This window comes from Chiloscyllium plagiosum, chromosome 6 (genome assembly GCF_004010195.1).
Source record: "Chiloscyllium plagiosum isolate BGI_BamShark_2017 chromosome 6, ASM401019v2, whole genome shotgun sequence".
Classification (NCBI taxonomy): domain Eukaryota; kingdom Metazoa; phylum Chordata; class Chondrichthyes; order Orectolobiformes; family Hemiscylliidae; genus Chiloscyllium; species Chiloscyllium plagiosum.
In genome coordinates, this window is record NC_057715.1 from 15,901,330 (window position 1) to 15,920,373 (window position 19,044).

A 19,044-nucleotide genomic window follows, 5' to 3' on the forward strand; every position below is an offset into this window, starting at 1 on the left:
ATGATTACACCATGTTCAGTATAATTTGCAATTCCTCAGCTATTAAAGTGATCCATGTCCAAGTACAACAGGTCCAGGACAGTATCCAAGTTGAGCTGACAGGTTACAAGTGACATTCATGCCACATACGTGCCGTCTCCCAACAAGGGACTGGCATTCCGTGGCATAACTACTGTTGAATCCACACTGTCTTTATCCTGGGGGTTACCACTGACCAGAAACAAATATGTGCAAATACTACACAAATATAGCTACGTAAATACTGTCCCATAAAAGCAGGATAGAGACTAGGAATCCTGCATCATGTCCTGATTTCCCAAAGCCAGTTCATGATGCACAAGATACAGAGCAGAAATTCACCAGGATATCAAATGGCACCTTCCAGACCTACAATTCCTACCAAAGTCAAGGGAGCACCACTACCTGCAAATTGCCTTCCAAGACAGTCGCCATCCTGACTTTTAAATATATTGTCAGTCTTTTAGTGGTACTGGGTCAGAAGCCTGGCTCTCCCTCCTTTACAGCATTGTGGGTCCCCTAAAGCCGAATGGACTGCAGCATTGTGAGAAGGCAGCTCACCAACACCTTCTCAAGGCCAACTATATTAGTCCACTAAATGCTGACCTAGCTCACAACACTCACAGCGTGTGAATGAATTTTACAAAAACATTATGATAGAAACATGTGCGTGGCCTTCGAATGTTGAAATAGATACACTTGTTAACAGTCAATGGCAGTTACTGTTATAGAGTAATTCTTAGTTTATGCAACAAACTTTCACCTTAAAATTTTGTCTGATATTTCTGAATCTGAATTTGTGAGAGGCATGCATTTTTTTTATAGAAAATCGGTTCCATATGATTAATATTTAGATGTTTATTTATTAAATTACCTTCTAGGTGGCTTTCACAATCTTGTTTGACCTGGAGGCTCTTGTGAAAATCTGGTGCTTGGGATTCACTGGTTACATTAGCTCCTCCCTTCACAAATTTGAACTACTGCTGGTGGTGGGGACAACTCTGCACATTTATCCAGACCTCTACCACTCGCAGTTTACATACTTTCAGGTAACCTAACGAATCATTGTGTACTTGAATTAAAGAGATGTCTCAATGTAGTGCGAGCTGGAGAAAGCCAATGCAGTACGATCCACAGTAACCTCTCCTGTCTGTTGTGCTTGGGACTAGGTTGTTTATGAATCATTGAGTGACATTAGAACGCCTACCTGCACATGCATAAAGTGGAAAGCACCAAACAGTTGATATGAATATTTGTCTGCTACATAAATAAACAATGATAAAAATGTAAGGCTGAAATAACTGCATAGAGGCCATATCTTGTCACCACGTCATCCTTTATTTACATGTGCACAGTACATGGACTCTGACCAGCCAGCTCAGAACCAGTCCCTAGTCAGAGCAGACTGTCTGACACTCCTTTTCATCTCTGTCAGCCTGGGCTCCCTTCATCCTTTATTTACATGTGCACAGTACATGGACTCTGACCAGCCAGCTCAAAGCCATTCCCTAGTCAGAGCAGACTGTCTGACACTCCTTTTCATCTCTGTCAGCCTGGGCTCCCTGATTGGCCCGAGGTTAACAGCCACAATCAAGGATATCCTACTCAATGAGATCTACCTAGCCCTCATTCCAATCACTACAATGGCACAAGCAAGAATAAGCATTTACACCTCAAAATATTGTATCTTCATTGTTTCTGTTCCCAAAGTACAGTCCTAAAATAATAACGATTACGTCAAGGGTCTACTTCAAGATTTTCTGGACCATTGGTATTTCTGAACTGTAGAATTCTCAACTGGAGAAGCTGATGTGTATTTATCTAGTGCACTGCAATCTCTCATTGTGTGCGATAATTTGATTTGGAGATGGTGTTTTTGAAGGCGAAGTTTCTCAGCAGTTGGTAAATGAATAGAGGGCAGGCAGATGGTGCTCCTGATCGCCATCCCTGGGCAGCATTCTTCTGAGTGAGCTACCAAGAGCAAATGAAATGGTGTGATGTGTACAATCTCGGATTATTAGAGCACAGCAACATGAACAGAGCCCATTTAAGATCTGTACAGCATGAAATAAGACAAGAGTTACACCATAAGGCTGTATACAGATCTTTGAGAGAGAGCAGAGATAATTTAGATTAGATTAGATTACATTACAGTGTGGAAACAGGCCTTTCGGCCCAACAAGTCCACACCGACCCGCCAAAGCGAAACCCACCCATACCCCTACATTTACCCCTTACCTAACACTACGGGCAATTTAGCTTGGCCAATTCACCTGACCCTGCACATCTTTTGGACTGTGGGAGGAAACCGGAGCACCCGGAGGAAACCCACGCAGACACGGGGAGAACGTGCAAACTCCACACAGTCAGTCGCCTGAGGCGGGAATTGAACCCGGGTCTCAGGCGCTGTGAGGCAGCAGTGCTAACCACTGTGCCACCGTGCCACCCATTTACTAGAACAGGACCAGAGATAAGGGACTTCAATTATGTGAAAAATCAAGAGAATTTGGGATTATTCTTCTCACAGCAGATGGTTTATAGAATCCCTACAGTGAGATGGAGGCCTTTGACCCATCGAGTTTGAACCAATCGCCAAAGAGCATCTAACCCAGATCAACATCCCCTCAATCTCTGTAACACCATGTTTAGTATTGTTAAACCACCTAGCCTGCACATCCCTGAACACTAGTGGCAATTTAATGTGGCAAACCTGCACATCTTTGGACTGTGGGAGGAAACCAGAAAACCCAGAGGAAACCCATGCAGACACGGCTAAACTGTGTTATCCGGCATTCGATTATCTGGAATTCAATTAACCGAACGAAATACTATCCGCCCATTTCCTTCGGATAATCGAGGTTCCTCTGTATCTGAGATTAGAATCGCGTCTAGATCCCTGGCACTTTGAGGCAGAAATGCTAACCGCTGAGCCCCCATGCAGCCCTAAAATGTTCAAAATTATGAAGAGTTTTGATAGCGTATATAATGAGAAACTCTTTTCATTGGCAGGAGCATCAGTTACCAAAGGACACAGGTTTCAGGTGAATAGCAAGCAAGGAAAGAGGGGAAATGATTTTTGTTTTGTGCAGCAAGCGTTGTGATCCAGAAAGTGCTACCTGAAATGATGGAAGCAAATTCAATAATAACTTTTGAAAGTAAAATCTGATAAATATTTAGAAAAGAAATTTGCACAGCTTTGGGGACAAAGCAAGGAAAGAGATAAATTGGATAATTCTTTAAAATACCAGTACAACCACAATAGACTAAATGGTGACTTGTGCTGAAGGATTCTGTGAAAGAATGCAACTTTATAATGGGATTTCCCATAGAGTGAGTTTAAAGTATGAGTGTTGAATGCATTTTCTAAGTGAATTAGTAGTATTTATAATACATCATTACTTAATCACATTATTATAGGTTGTTGTGACCATATCAATAAACATTTAATATTTTGATTATCTGTTATTTTGAGGCTTATTTGACCATTGTTTTAATATTTTAAAGTAATTGAGACTTTAGTTTATGTTAAAACGTAATCATTTAATTTTTCATTTAGGTGCTGAGGGTTGTCAGACTGATTAAAATCTCACCAGCACTGGAGGACTTTGTCTACAAAATATTTGGGCCTGGAAAAAAGCTTGGCAGTTTGGTGGTCTTCACAGCCAGTCTTTTGATTGTGATGTCTTCCATTAGCCTTCAGATGTTCTGTTTTGTGGAGGAACTCGACAGATTTACAACATTTCCCAGGGTGAGGAACAACATAAATTCTTCTCCTTGTTTAGTAAGCACAAGATCCAACTTTATGGTGTGTCTTCTCAGATAAGAAAACACAGTTTACCCATCCTGCCTCCTGTTCAGTAAGAAGCTACCAATCTTAGATTTAAATTATTCATTGACCCAGCATTGAATACTTGTTGTGGGCGAAGTGTTTCCACACTGGTATCACTCTATAGAGTCGTAGAGTTAGAGTTATAGGTGGAAAAAGGTGCTTCAGTCCAAATTATCCATGCCGAGCAGATATCCTAAATTGATCAAGTCCCATTTGCCAGCACCTATTCATATGCCCGTCCGGATGCCTTTTAAATGTTGTAATTGTACCAGCCTCCATCACCTCCTCTGGCAGCTCATTCCATACACACACCATCCTCTACGTGAAAACATTACTCCTTTGGTCCCCATTAAATCTTTCTTCTCTCATCTTAAACCTATGCTTTCAAGTTTTGATTCCCCTATCCTGGGAAAAAGAACTTGGTTATTTACCTATCCATGCCCCTGATGATTTTATAAATCTCTTTGACATCACCCCTCCAGGTATAAAAAGCCCCAACCTATTCAGCCTCTCCTTAGAGCTTAAACCCTCCAGTCCCAGCAACATGCTTATAATTATTTTCTGAACCCTTTCAAGTTTAACAACATCTTTCCTGTAGCAGGGAGACCACAATTGAATGCAGTATTCCAAAAGTGGCATAACCAATGTCCTGTACAGGTGCAACATGACATCCCAACTCCTATGCTCAGTGCACTGACCAATGAAGGCCAGTGTGCCAAAAATCATCTTCACCATCCTGTCCCTGTGTCTCCACTTTCAAGGAACTATGCATCTGCACCTCTAGGTCTCTTTGTTCCACAGAGTCCTACCATTAACTGAATATGTCCTATCCTGACTTGCCTTACCTCATGTTTATCTAAATTAAACTCCATCTGCCTCTCTTTGGCCCATTAGTCCATCTGAGATAATCTTCTTCAAAACTTTTTTTTGATTTCTCTCTTGAATTTTAAAATGATTTCCGTATGACCAAGACACTCCCAACTAAATGTAAGGAACTTGAATAAAAAAACAATGAAATGGGGGGGGGCACTCAGCCTTTTAGACTGCATCTGAGAGGGGATGAATGTAAGATTAAAGGCTTTTTTTACATACAGTTTTCAGCTTCTACTTTTCTTCACATGTTGCCTGAGATTTGTGTGTTTCTGGCATTTGCGGTAACTATTTCAATTTATCCAACATTTTGTTGATTATTCTTGGAAGTTGCAATCATATCTGGATGAAGACCAAATTAACAAGTGTTCCTGACAGCTATGTACCAGAGTATGAAAGATAGGTGCACATATCTATTCTGTATTGGTACCTTTTCCTTGAGGAGTGAACAGTTGCATTTACATAGCACCTTTCAAGATGTCAGGACATCATTAAGCACTTTATAATTAATGAGGTTGTCTTGAAACGTCACTTGTGTTGTACATAAATGTAGAAGCCAGCATTTGCCTACTAAGCTCCCACAGATGGCAATATAGTACTGACTAAATCATCTGCATTTGTGATGTTGGTTGAATGGAAAATTTGTACCATTGGAGTATAAGAGTAGGGAAGTCTTACTGTAACTTACAAGGTGCTGGTGAGATTACATCTGGAGTACTGTCAGCAGTTTAGGTCCCTTATTTAAGGAAAGATATTTCGTTGGAGGTAGTTCTGAGAAAGCTCACGTGGATGAGGGATGGTTCAAAAGCATTGCCTTATGAGCAAAGGCTAAACAGGTTAGGACTCTACTCGCTGGAACTCAGAAGAATGATAGGTGATCCCATTGAGGTATATAGGATTCTTAAGAGACTTGGCAGAATAAATGCTGAGAGGGTGTTTCCCTCATGGGAAATTTTAGCCATGATAAGGGGAAGCCGGTGTTGGACTGGGATGGACAAAGTTAGACATCACATGACACCAGGGGTTATAGATCAACAAGTTTATTTGAATTCACAAGCTTCACCTGATGTAGGGGCTACACTCTGAAAGCTTGCGATTTCAAATAAACCTGTTAGACTGTAACCTAGAGTCGGGGGAAACTTTAGGACCAGAGAGCATAGTCTCAGAATAAAGGGGTGCCAATTTAAGACTGAGATGAAGAAGAATCTCTTCTCTGAGGGTTGTGAGTCTTTGTAATGCCTTGCCACAGAGAGCTGTGGGGACAGTGTCCTTGTATATTTAAGGCTGAGGGATATAGATTCTTGATGAGTAGAGGAATGGAGCAAACCGGGAAACCAGGAAAGTCAATGTGAGGAATGTCAGATCAGCCATGATCCTAATGAATGAACAGAGCAGGATTGAGGAGCCGAACAGCGTAAATCCATTTCTATTTCATATGGTCTTACTTTAGACTAGTGGAATCTGTCACAACAGTTCGACTAACCTTGAAGGAGTATGTCTAAGTAAATCGTAGGTCCAGTTTTCCCAGATCATATGCTCGATGTAAATATTTCAAGTTGAATTATTCAGCCCTCATTACAGGAAATTACATAGAAGCACATAAAATGTACATCATTGGAACAGACCATTCAACCCAATTATTCCCTGTCTGTCCGTGTGAGCTTTTCTCCTGCCCACCTTCATCCCATCCCCTCATTGTAACTTATTTCCTTTCATCTCATGACTATCCTGCTTCCTCTTAAATGCATCTGCTTTTAAATATGATTGTACCAGCCTCCACCACTTCCCCTGGCAGTTTGTTCCATAAACACACCACTTGCTGTGCAAAACAGTTGCCTCTTAGGTCATGGTAGTGATAGTGAGTTCAGTTTTCTCACCAATCTGCATTTCTAATAACACTTGGAAATGACCAGTGCTGGTCTGGTCAGGAGTTCCATTTTTAAGAGCAAAGGAATTGTTTGGACCAGTACTAGTCATTTCTCTGCCTTTTACTGTCATGTTAGAAGTTTCTTGTGATACCTGCATTCATTTTATTAATGGTTATCCTATACTGATTGCTTTAGTTTTAGATTCCTTCTTCGATGGAAACTTATTTTCTATGTCTTTTCTGAAGCGAGAGCCCCAACTTGTTTTAATTTTTAGTTTTAAGCTCTCAGTCCTGCTATCATTGTTGCAATTTTTCTTTGCAACTTCTTGAGTGTCTCGTCATCCTCTATAAAATGGAGAGCAGAACTGAGCAGAATTCCGTCTCGCTGCACAGATGGATTTAGTCACTTCCACTTCACTGAAACAGAAAGCTTTCAAATGCTGGCTAAGAATAGGTAACATTTTAAGAGTGATTAGAAGAAATTGCTGTGCTTTGCAGCAGCCTGCTGTGAGAGAATCCAAATTGCCCAAACCTGTCTTGGAGTTAAATCTGACAGAAGATTACCCAGTGTTCTTAGTAATTACAGCAATTCTCTTCCATTCAAGACTGTGCGAGAAAATTAGAGAGACCGATAGATGATGCTTGAATAATGTTTATAATTTTTGCTTCATTTTCTCCAGGCTTTTATGTCCATGTTCCAGATTATTACACAGGAAGGATGGGTTGACGTAATGGATCAAACTTTGATCGCCGTAGGACATGTATGGGCACCAGTAGTCGCCATTTATTTCATCTTGTACCACCTATTTGCAACATTGGTAGGTTTACCCATGTTACAATTCTTAATTTGTGTGTTAAATTTACCTTCATTTCCTCTTCAGAAAGGATTTGCATTTCTGTATTGTCTTTTGCGAACTCTGGTCATCCCAAGTTGCTTTACAACCAAGGCTGGGTACTTTGAAGTGTGGCTGACTGTTGTAACTTGGGAATAGTGGTAGACAATATGGACACAGCAGACTTCTGAAAATGGGTAAAGCGGTAATGACCAAGTAACCATGTATTGATGCTGTTCAAGGGATTAACCTTAGTCATAGAGTCATAAAGTCATAGAGATGTACAGTACGGAAATAGACCCTTCGGTCCAACTCGTCCATGCCGACCAGATATCCCAACTCAATTTAGTCCCACCTCCCAGCACCCAGCCCATATCCCTCCAAATCCTTTCTATTCATACACCCATCCAGATGTCTTTTAAATGTTGCAATTGTACTAGCCTCCACCACTTCCTGAGGCAGCTAATTCCATACACGTACCACCCTCTGTGTGAAAAAGATGCCCCTCAGGTCTCTCTCATATCTTTCCCCTCTCACCGTAAACCTATGTCCACTAGTTCTGGACTCCCCCAACCCAGGGAAGAGACTTTGTCTATTTATTCTATTCATGCCCCTCATAATTTTATAAACCTCTATAAGGTCACCCCTCAGCCTTTGACGCTCCAGGGATAACAGGGCCAGCCTATTCAACCTTTCCCAAGAGCTCAAATCCTCCAACCCTGGCAACATCCTTGTAAATCTTTTCTGAACCCTTTCAAGTTTCACAAGTTTCCAACTTGGATGTGTGTCGTAATTCTTTAGAATGGAGAAGGTGGATTCTTCTACATCTATCTAAGAGAGCCTTGGTTAAATGACTCACTTTAAAGCTGAAGCTGAAACTGAAACAGAATTGCCGGAGAAATTCAGCAGGTCTGGCAGCATCTGTGGAAAGATAGAAGAGTCTTGGGTCCAGTGACTCTTCTTCAGAACTTAAAGACAACATCTCTGGCAGTGCAGCATTTTTTCTGAAGAGGTAGTCTAGACTGCGGGCCCAAGCCCTGAAGTGGGACTTCAACATACAGTATAACGTTTTCACACTGGGGCAAGAATGCTACCCACAGAACCTCAGCTGACACTGCTGTCATCCAAAATTCAGCCAGTGGACATTTTCTGCAAAACCCATTCTGTAATTTTGGGGCTGCTCCTCAATTACAAAAGTCAATTGCTGGGAAAATAAGATGCTGCAATTAATATCCCATTTCTGATTTTTTTTTAAATCACAAAGAAATGTAGTGAGTGTGTTTTTTTAATTGTTCTTTGTGAAAATTCCCACAAGAAATCAACTGATAAATTCTGTAATTATTTAAAAGAGGGAGAAACAAAATCTTGCACCTTTTAGGCAACGTTGCTGACAAAGCCTTAAAAACAAAACAAGTTCTCAAGCGTGGAGAATGCAAAGTTAAGAATTACTCGATCTTTTCCTGCCTCCTTCCCATGATACTAATTTGCTTTCCAAAAATAATTTTCATAAAAACAGCTCAGCACCTGTGGCCATAATTAGAAGCCCTGTGCCAAGTATTTTGAGATGAAATCAAAATTCTGTCTGGAAACACTCCTCAAATAGACAAGTAGCTATACTAATTCTAAACTGAAATATGGCTTCGAGGCAACCCTGCTAATACCTGCTTTAAATTTTTAAAAAACAGGCTATGCTGGAAATACGCAGCAGATTAGGCAGCATTTGTAGAGAGAGAACAAAGAATTTGTCTTTCTGGAAACAGAGAGGGGGGGGGAGAAGAAGAGAAAAAAGTAAAGATTTCCATTTCCGTAACAGCATATACAATCTCTGCTCATCCCAAAGATCTTTGCAAATAATTTTTTTAAATCATCACTGGCTAGACCAGTATTTATTGCCAATCCTTAACATCCTAACAAGATGGTAATAAGCTGCCTTTAGCCACTGCAGCTCATATGATGGAACTTATCTGGAACAGTTTGACACAATTGAGAACATTTTCCGTGAGCAGTTAAGAGTCATACAACACATAAATAGACCTTTTGGTCCAACCAATCCATGCTGAACATAATCCCAAACTAAACTAGTCTCATCTGCCTGCTCCTGGTCCATATCCCTCCAAATCTTTCCTGTTAATGTATCTATCCAAGTGTTGTTTAAACATTGTAATTGTACCTGCATCCACCACTTTCTTAGGACGTTCATTCCACATGATCAACCCTCAGTGTAAAAAATCTGTCTCTTATGTCTTTTTTAAATCTCTCTCCTCTCACCTGAAAAATGTGCCCCCTGGTCTTGAAATCCCCCATGCTTGGGAAAAGACAATTATCATTACCCTCTATCTATACCTCATTATTTTATAAACTTCTGTCAGATCGCCTGTCAACCTCCTATGCTCCAGTGATAAAAGTCCCAGCCTATCCAGCCTTTCTTTATAACTCAAACCTAGTCAACCACATTGCTGTAGGTCTGTAATAATATTTGGGCTGAACTCAATAAGGGTCACAGATTTCCTTTAATGGAAAGGAACCAGATGGGATTTTACAACAATCTGGTAGCTAAATAATGGTCATCATTACTGAGACCAGAAACAGACAAGATAGGAGCAGGAGTAGACCATTCCATCCCTCGAGCCTGCTCCATCATTCAATATGATCATGGCTGATCATTGAGCTCAATATCCTAATCCCAGTCTTCTCCATATCCCTTGATCCATTTAGCCACAAGAGCTATATCAAGCTCCTTCTTGAAAACAAATAATATTTTGGCCTCGAAATTCCTACGATAATATTTTCTATCGTAGGAATTTCCACAGGCTTACCACTCTCTGGGTGAAGCAATTTCTCCTCATCTCAGTCCTAAAAGGTTCACTTGTTATTCTGAAACTGTGACCCCTGGTTCCAGACTTCCCCACCATCAGTAACATCCTTCCTGCATCTAACCTGTCTAGACCAGGTCGAAATGTATAGATTTCTATGAGATCCCCATCATTCTTCTAAAGTCCGATGAAAACAATCCTAACCGACCCAACCGCTCCTCAAGCGTCCGTCCTGCCATCCCAGAAATCAATTTAGTAAATCTTCACTGCATTCTCTCTCGCTGTAGCAAGAACATCCTTTGGAGACCAAATAAGACACCAGATAAGGAGACCAAAATAGCACACAGGTGTGGCCTCACCAATGCCTTGTATGACTGCAGAAAGACATCCTTGTTCCTGCACTCAAATCCTCTCACTATGAAGGCCAATATACCATTTTCCTTCTTTACTGCTTGCTGCACCTGCATGCTTACTTTCAGCGACTGGTGCACAAGAACACCAGGCCTCAATGAACATTTCAATTTACAGCCATTCAAATAATAATCTGCCTCTCATTTTTGCAACCAAAGTGGCTAACCTCACATTGATCCATATTATACTGCATCTGCCATGCATTTGCCCACTCACTCAGCCTGTCCTAATCACACTACAACATCTTTGCATACTCCTCACAGCTCACCGTTCCCCCCAGCTTTGTGTATTCCGAAAACTTTGAGACATTACATTTAGTTCCAATATCTAAATCATTAGCATATATTGTGAATACACACAAGTGCCCCACTAGTCACTGCCTGTCATTCTGTTTCCTATCTGTGAACCAGTTTGCTGACCACCTCAAATCTCATCTGGTAACCTTCATCAGAGGCACCTTGTGGCATCTAATTACATTAAAGGCACTGTATAAATTTTATTCCTGGCAATTGGCACTGCCAGCAGATCATTACATCTATCTGAGAGGGCAGGTGGGGCCCTTTTTGCATTTCAGATGGCAGTGCACTATTCCCTTGGTGCAGTGCTAGGTGTCAGCTTAGATTACACATTCCTAAGTTGTTCCGCATGGATCCGATTGTGTCATTCCTGGACCATCTGTGAGCGAACATTGGGGACCATGAGATGCCAGCACAGGAATTCCTCTGTCTCTCCGGAAACCATGCAGCCATTGCCTGTCCCATAGGGATACACATGCTGAGCACAGCTTGCCGTGTAAATGCGCAACGATTACTTAGTGAAGTGCTCTTCATGACAAACCACTCGAGTGCTTTTCAAACTGCGCAACCTTGAATTCTGCTCTGCCTGGGATTCCCATCAGCATTGTAGTTACTGAGCAAACTATGTTCATTGAAATACCACTGGTTATTATGGTGCATACAATTCTTAAGTGAGTACTAGAAGCTTGCTATAGAAATAGTACATGGATTTTGCAAGTGTTCTGCTGCATATAATCAATCCTGAAATCTTTGTTCATTATAAATTAAACGAATAACCATTTAGGAACAATTTTGTACTTAATAAATGCATACTTTTGTGATCAGTGGTTAGTTAAGCATATTTAAAGTATAAATATTTGATCAATTGTTTATATTCTTAATGTTCATGACCAAGAATTTGAAAACATATGTCAAATTCAAAAAAAGCACATTGGTTCCTCAACCAACATCATTACGATATGAATGGTCTGCTCATTATTGCCTTGCTGTTTGTCAGAGCTTGCTGTGTGCAAATAGGCTGCAGTGATTCCTAAATTTCAAAGTGGTTACTCTTCCAAAGTATTTCATCGGCAGGGAAAATAAATTAAAGCTACTGCCTCAAGGTGTAAATCAGTAAACATGAGGTTCTGTGCAAACAGAGGTGTTGCAAATTTCCCTTCTATCCGTGTCAACCACGGTAATGTACACAACTGGTGGTAAGGGAGTGCTGGCCATTGGCTCCAGCTGTTCCACCACTTTTCCATTTTTGACTAATCCTCTTGTATGACACACACTCACAAACACAAACACTTGCACACATGCAGACACACATACAGCCACTCTCTCTCACACACACACATACACACTGTCACTGCAGATACAGCGGAGGCAGCCACTCTGCTGCTGACTCGCCTTCCTGACTTCAGTCCTCTCACCACCCCTTTTCAGACCACGATGCCTCCTAATTAGAGGCACTGCCTATAAAACTTACCCTAGCATATTGCTAGTTCAAATGTGGTCTGTAGCCACAAATGGTTCCAGTTGCCAAAGAATTCAAAATCCTGAGGTTTCAGCCAATGTAAGAATAGTGTATCAAGAACAATGGTGAAAACGCGACAGATTGTGGGGGATAGTCAAGTGAGCTTATTCCTGCTCTTTGTGTTATGCAGAGTATTAAAAGACTGAGAAAATATAAACTTGCAATTTGTGAGTATTCTTGTCAGACGAATTTCCAGTTCACAGAAGGTTGGGTTGAATTTAACGATTTGAGAAAGAGATGTAATTTTTCTGGATTTGATGCTGCAAAGCGATGGCGTTGAGGAATAGGTGAAGACTTCAGTTTTATATTTAGCTTATTGTTTTGCTTTATATAACAAACTTACTTTTATTATTGAAGAAAATCTGCAGCTTTGTGTGCTTATGTTGCAATGAATGACAATCACATTAAAACAAAACAAATTCTATGATCTATCAAGCTAGATTTCATTCGAGGAGCTAACCTAGCCATCAGCAGCTGGGATTATATCACTATATCATGGGAGCAAGTCCCACATTCTCACCAATCTCTGTGCAATGAGGTTTCTCTTAAAATTAATGTTAAAATCATTCTTCAATTATTAAATATTGGATAAAGTCCGCTTTTTGTGAAACTCTTTACTGTTTCACATATAAATATGAAACTATTTTTTTATTGACTCTGTCTCAGTGAAGAATCTGAGCTTAATTCTTACCTTTAAAATTCCCAAAAATCGTGCACACAGGAGTATGTTTCCGAAATGTTGGCACTCGTGACTAGTGATTTCCTTCCTGAAAATCAAGTGAGGATCATACTCCTAAACGTCCTAATTCTGAAATTACTTATTGGAAACATTGTAGATGAATATTTAATCTGTAAAGCCTTCCTCATCTCAGCATTAAATTTAAGAACGGTGTGTCCCTAGTCAGACTCTCTGACCCAGAAAAAACAAGAATAAAGTGGATTTATATTTTAACGTGGTAAAATAGTTAGAATAGTTAAGTCCTTATTTTTGACTGGGGCAGGTTGATGAGCTGAAGGGTCTTTTTCTGTGCTATAGCCTTCGATGACTGTGAGTCTATGACTAAAACATTCCAAGGTGCTTCAAGGAGGTTGGGGGTGGGGCACAGTTACCAAAGATTATTTGACAATCACGTCAGAAAATATTTAGGCAAGTGATCTGGATCTTGCTAAGAGAAGTAAGGATCTAAATAACAGCTGAAGGCAGGGTTGCTGATAGTGGACTTGAGTTCAAATCCTGCCATGGCAGCTGCTGAAATTTCAATTCAATTAATAAAATCTAGGGTTGAAATGAGTCTCAGTCATAACGACCATGAAACTACTATCAAGACCCAACTGGTCACTAATGTTCTTTAGGACAGGAAATCTGCTTTCATTACCTAGCCTGATTCTTATGTGCCTTTAGACCCACAGCAATGTGGTAGACCATTAACTACCTTCTGAAATAACTAAGCAAATCTAGACTCAACCGACACGTAAGACTATAATTTGCAAAAAGGATATATAAATGCAATTTTGGTGAATGCAAGCAGCATTTGAAACAAAATATGTGAACTCAGAGTGCAAATCGAAATGAGAAAGTACAAATTGATAGCTATTTCAGAGATATGGCTGCCAAATGACATGGGTTGTGCGATGATCCTGCTCCTTTAAGAAGGTAATTCTGTCCTTGTGGTTTTTTTTCACGAGGGGACGTAAAGGCAGAGATTCTGACATGTCTGGAAATATCTATTTGAAAAGGCTTTTCAAGTTTTTTTGTAACACCTGTATTATGAAAGGAGAGTGGCCAGTTCTCCCAATTCAGGGTTTTTCTGATTTGGTTTGTTTTGGTTATAGCAAGCAGTCTGTTTGAGACTGCTGGTCAAAGAAACAGCTCCATGTTGGTCCTCTCACTGACATCTCTCTCCTGTAAGAACCTGTGCTTGATTTAGCCTTTTTAGCCAAGGAGGTGTTTATGTGATGTTGCAAGTATTTGGAACAGCGTCATTAAGTTGTGATAGAGTCGCGTGAGTTTTCATCTCGGTTAAGTGATTCTAAATTCGGTTCTCTTTTGTTCATGTTTCATTCGGTAGTCTGTAAATAAATTCTGTTTTGTTTAAAATTGAGTGGTTGGGCCAGCTCTATCTCTCCTGGAATACCCACTTTACACCTGCTTAAAGCAACTAGAAAATTTAGGGTCTGTGCTACCTTTCTGAAATGTTTTGAGGGGATATGGCCTGGAAATATTGAAGGATACAGAGATATTTAGAAATGATAGGAAAGCTTGGATAATGTGGAGAGGTGACTTTCTTAGATAGTGATAGTAGTACCACAAAGGGCACGATGGCATAAGTTCAGGAGACCAAGTTCTGGAAACCATTTATGTAGAAGTGAGAAATGATACAGGCAAGAAGACATTGGTGTGGTTTCCATGCCCTTAACAGTAAACATACGTTAGGCTGGAGCATAAAGAAATAAATCTTGAGATTTTAACAGAAAAGTTCAGTAATAATCATGAGACCTATACCTATGAGACTAGAAGAGTCAGATGGGTCAAGTTTGCCAAGTTGAGTTCATCGAATGCTTTCAGAATAGCTTTGCAGCATGCTTTGGAACGAGAGAGCAGGCAAAGCCAGAGCTGGTATTGTGCAGTGAGATAAGATTAATTAATCTGCTCATGAGTGAAGGTACCCCAAGGTATCACTGGCCATAATATGATGGAATTGTACTTTCACTTTGAGGGAGAGAGGAATTGCTCCCACACAATTTTGTAAAATTTAAATAAGCAAAATTAGTGCAAGAAGATTTCACAGTTCACAGCAAATAATTGTCTGGAATCAGTTAAGTGAGACTTAAATATTTGTTATAGAGCGTTTTTTTTTCTCTGGATTTAAGTCTCCATAATGGATAGTGTCAGGAAAATGGGATATGACATTGTTTTGATGTTGGTTTTAAGATCTTTCAAACTCTGTTGTACATTTAGGTAGCTTTGTTTGTTTCATTTTTGTTTAAATTTGTAATAAACATCTGTCAAAGAAACAATTTAGGCTTGTGTGATTGTTTCAATGAATGACCACCACATTAACTAAATTAAAAGAACAGACAATCTATGAGGCCTGATTCCAGGATCTGTCTTGTCCAGTAGTATTATCAGCTGGGATCCGAAGTGTTGCCAGGATTGAAATTCATTGAAATTATGAGGAATCTGGATCATTTTTAAAGAAATAGATATATAGAGAAGTTCAACATATTTTGTGAGGCTTATTGCATGTATTAGATTTTCAAGATAGCTTTGAATATTGCTAAGCATTTTATGGGAGAAGTAGACATACTAATTTTTGACTAAGGCTAACCTGAGATAAACTGAAGGTAGAAATAAAAATTGGATCTTGTAAGGAAGAGATGCTGAAAGTGATTATCCAAAATTTAGAATTAGAAGAAAATGAGAGGTCACAGCGAGAGCTAGCTAAGACATAGTAATGAAAAAAGACTTGAGTCTTAGAATCATAGAGATATACAGCATGGAAACAGACCCTTCAGTCTAACTTGTCCATGCTGACCAGATATCCCAACCCAATCTATTCCCACCTGCCAGCACCCGGCCATATCTCCCTAAACCATTCCTTTTAATATCCTCATCCAGATACCTTTTAAATGTTGTAATTGTACTCGCCTCCACCACTTCCTTTGGCAGCTTATTCCATACATGTATCACCCTCTGCATGAAAACGTTGTCCCTCAGGTCTGTTTTATATCTTTCAATGTCCTGTACAGCCGCAACATGACCTCCCAACTCCTGTACTCAATACTCTGACCAACAAAGCTGGAGCAAAAAGTGAGAGAAGGAGAAATTTTTTAAAAAATGTACAGAAAGAAGGCTTGAAAATAACAAAGCTTGAAAGAGAATGGAGGTGGAATTAAAGTCTTGAACTCAAGAGATAGGGAAAATAGGCAACAGGATTTGGCGAGAGGAAATCTTCGTGAAGAAGGAAAGCAGAGGTAGTATCTCAGAAGATAACTCTTATTCCATTGGCATTTTGATTTCACTAAAAATCTACATTTACTGCCTAAGTATACTTAGAATGGAGTCAAACAATATTTTACCTCATTTGGTAAGGGGGCTATGATGTGGAAATGCTGGTGTTGGACTGGGGTGGACAAAGTCAGAAGTCACATGACATCAAGTTATGGTCCAACAGGTTTATTTAAAATCACATGCTTTTGGAGCGCTGCTCCTTTGTCAGGTGAAGTGCTTCAAATAAACCTGTTGGCCAATAACATGGTGTCATGTGATTTCTGGAAGGGCAACTGAGCAGACAAAGTGGCCAAAAAATGTTTGGAACACGATCTCACTGTTGGAGTATTTTGACAGGTACAGCTGGGACTGTGGACACTACTTTGTTTGTAAAACAACCTGTGGATTATGAAACTGTTACAAAAGCCATCCTCAATCCTTATGACCTTGCCCCTGAAGCTTATGAATTAATATTTAGAACGACAATGAAGACATCCAATCTGACCTTTATCAAATTTGCAAGTGCGAAAGAAAGCTGTGGGATCAATAGACTAGATCACTGATATTGGACAAAAAATGAGAATGTAAGTGAAATTGTGATGATGAAAGAATTCCAAAAATGGCATTCCTGAAAACCTAAAAATGTACTGAGATGAGATTTAAGTATCAAAGATCAGCGAAGCAAGAGCTCAGAGTCAAAACGTCGTGGAAAAGTACAGCTAGTCAGGCAGAATCCGAGGAGCAGGAGAGTCGACGCTTTGAGCATAAGCTCTTCAGCATTTCTGATAAAGAGCTTATGCTTGAAACATCAGTTCTCCTGCTCTTTGGATGCTGCCTGACCGGCCGTGCTTTTCCAGCACCACACTTTTTGACTCTGATCTCCAGCATCTGCAGTCCTCACTTGCTCCAAAGCAGCAGCTGAGGCAGGTAACTATGATATCTCTCACAGACAGTTACAAGTGGGGAGATGGTCAAATGAGAATTCACCAGGAAAGTGGAGGAATAAGAGGTCTGTAGATGGAATAAATACTGGTTTTAGGGAACAAACAGTGATACCAAAATAATAAAGTAGAAACCAAAAAGTTATACAAAGAAAGTAATATACTTCCATGGACATGCCAAAGCCAGTTGTTGGATGTTAAAGAGATTGTAGTGGTAGGAATGTGCTATTGAATACACAGAAAAGAGGGCATTAGGAAAGGAAATCGGAGTTAAAACAGTGTCATAGTACAAACATAACGTGTTTATTTAGAATGTATTAAAAATGGAGAGATGACTCAGGATTGTCAAAAAACCCTGTTTTGAACATTGATAAAGTGAATTAGCGCTCAGGATTCTGAATATTTTATCTCAAAGGAGAGTTTTTCATTATGCTTCAAATCAAAAAGATAAACCAATAAAGATGTCATGAGACACTGGAGCAAGTCAGTTATTGATACTGGATGATGATACATTTGTCTTCCAGAGAAGTTAATGAAGGAAAAGATATTAATTGGACGTATACACAAAGGTCTCAAACCAGGTCCAAGATATAGAGTTGCATTAAAGAGTGATTTAGTAAATGGAGAATTTGTGGTTGGAATAATGAAACAAATCGCCAAGGCAGGTATTGATTTTATCTTGGGAAATGGTTTGGCTGATTCAGAAATATTGGCCTCACTGAGTGTGATAAAAGTACTTGCAGCTGAGGTAAACGAAACTGAGATTCCAAAGGAGGAACATCCTGGATTACTTCCTAACTGATGGAATGAGATCTTGAGGATATAAAATAATACAGGAAGAAGAGGAGTCTATGAGAGAGAGAGATGGTTTGGAAATTCATATTTCGGATGCAATTTTTTAAAACCACATTTGTTTTAAAAAGATAAGGTCCTCGAAGATTACAAAGAGATCTTGATCAATTGGATCAATGGTCTTAGGAGTGTAGATGGCATTTAATTTGAATAGTGTGAACTGTTGCATAGTGGTAATACAAACAAGGACAGGTCTTATACAATTAATAATAGGTCCTTGGGTAGTGTTGTAGAACAGAGGGACCTCACGTTTGCATCACAGGTGGACAGAGAAGTTAAGAAGGTGTTTAGCACGCTTGCCTTCAATGTTCAGACCTTTGAGTATCAGAGTTGAAACATCATATCAAGGTTGTATGGAACATTTGTGAGGCCGGAAAGACTGGCAATTTTTACACTGAGGCTTAGGAGGCTGCGGGGTGACCTCACTGAGGTTTATAAAATCATGTGGGCCATGGATAAGGTAATGACAAGGGTCTTTTCCCTAGGGTGGGAGAGTTCAAAACTAGAGGGCATATTTTTAAAGTGAGAAGAGAAATAGACAATAGACAATAGGTTCAGGAGTAGGCCATTCAGCCCTTCAAGCCTGCACCGCCATTCAATATGATCATGGCTGATCATTCCTAATCAGTATCCTCTTCCTGCCTTATCTCCATAACCCTTGATTCCACTATCTTTGAGAGCTCTATCCAACTCTTTCTTAAATGAATCCAGAGACTGGGCCTCCACTGCCCTCTGGGGCAGAGCATTCCACACAGCCACCACTCTCTGGGTGAAGAGGTTTCTCCTCATCTTTGTCCTAAATGG

At 40.0% G+C, this 19,044-nt stretch overlaps 1 protein-coding gene across 5 annotated transcripts in view; it reads left to right on the top strand.

The window, feature by feature from the left end:
• Window positions 1-19,044, top strand: part of nalcn (sodium leak channel, non-selective) — a 284,414-nt gene that overhangs the window by 101,481 nt on the left and 163,889 nt on the right. For all 5 annotated transcript variants that reach the window (XM_043691273.1, XM_043691274.1, XM_043691275.1 and 2 more), the window contains 3 exons: window positions 900-1,067; window positions 3,575-3,766; window positions 7,265-7,402. In XM_043691273.1, coding sequence (XP_043547208.1) covers window positions 900-1,067; window positions 3,575-3,766; window positions 7,265-7,402 — 498 coding nt within the window. The remainder of the gene's footprint in view (window positions 1-899; window positions 1,068-3,574; window positions 3,767-7,264; window positions 7,403-19,044) is intronic.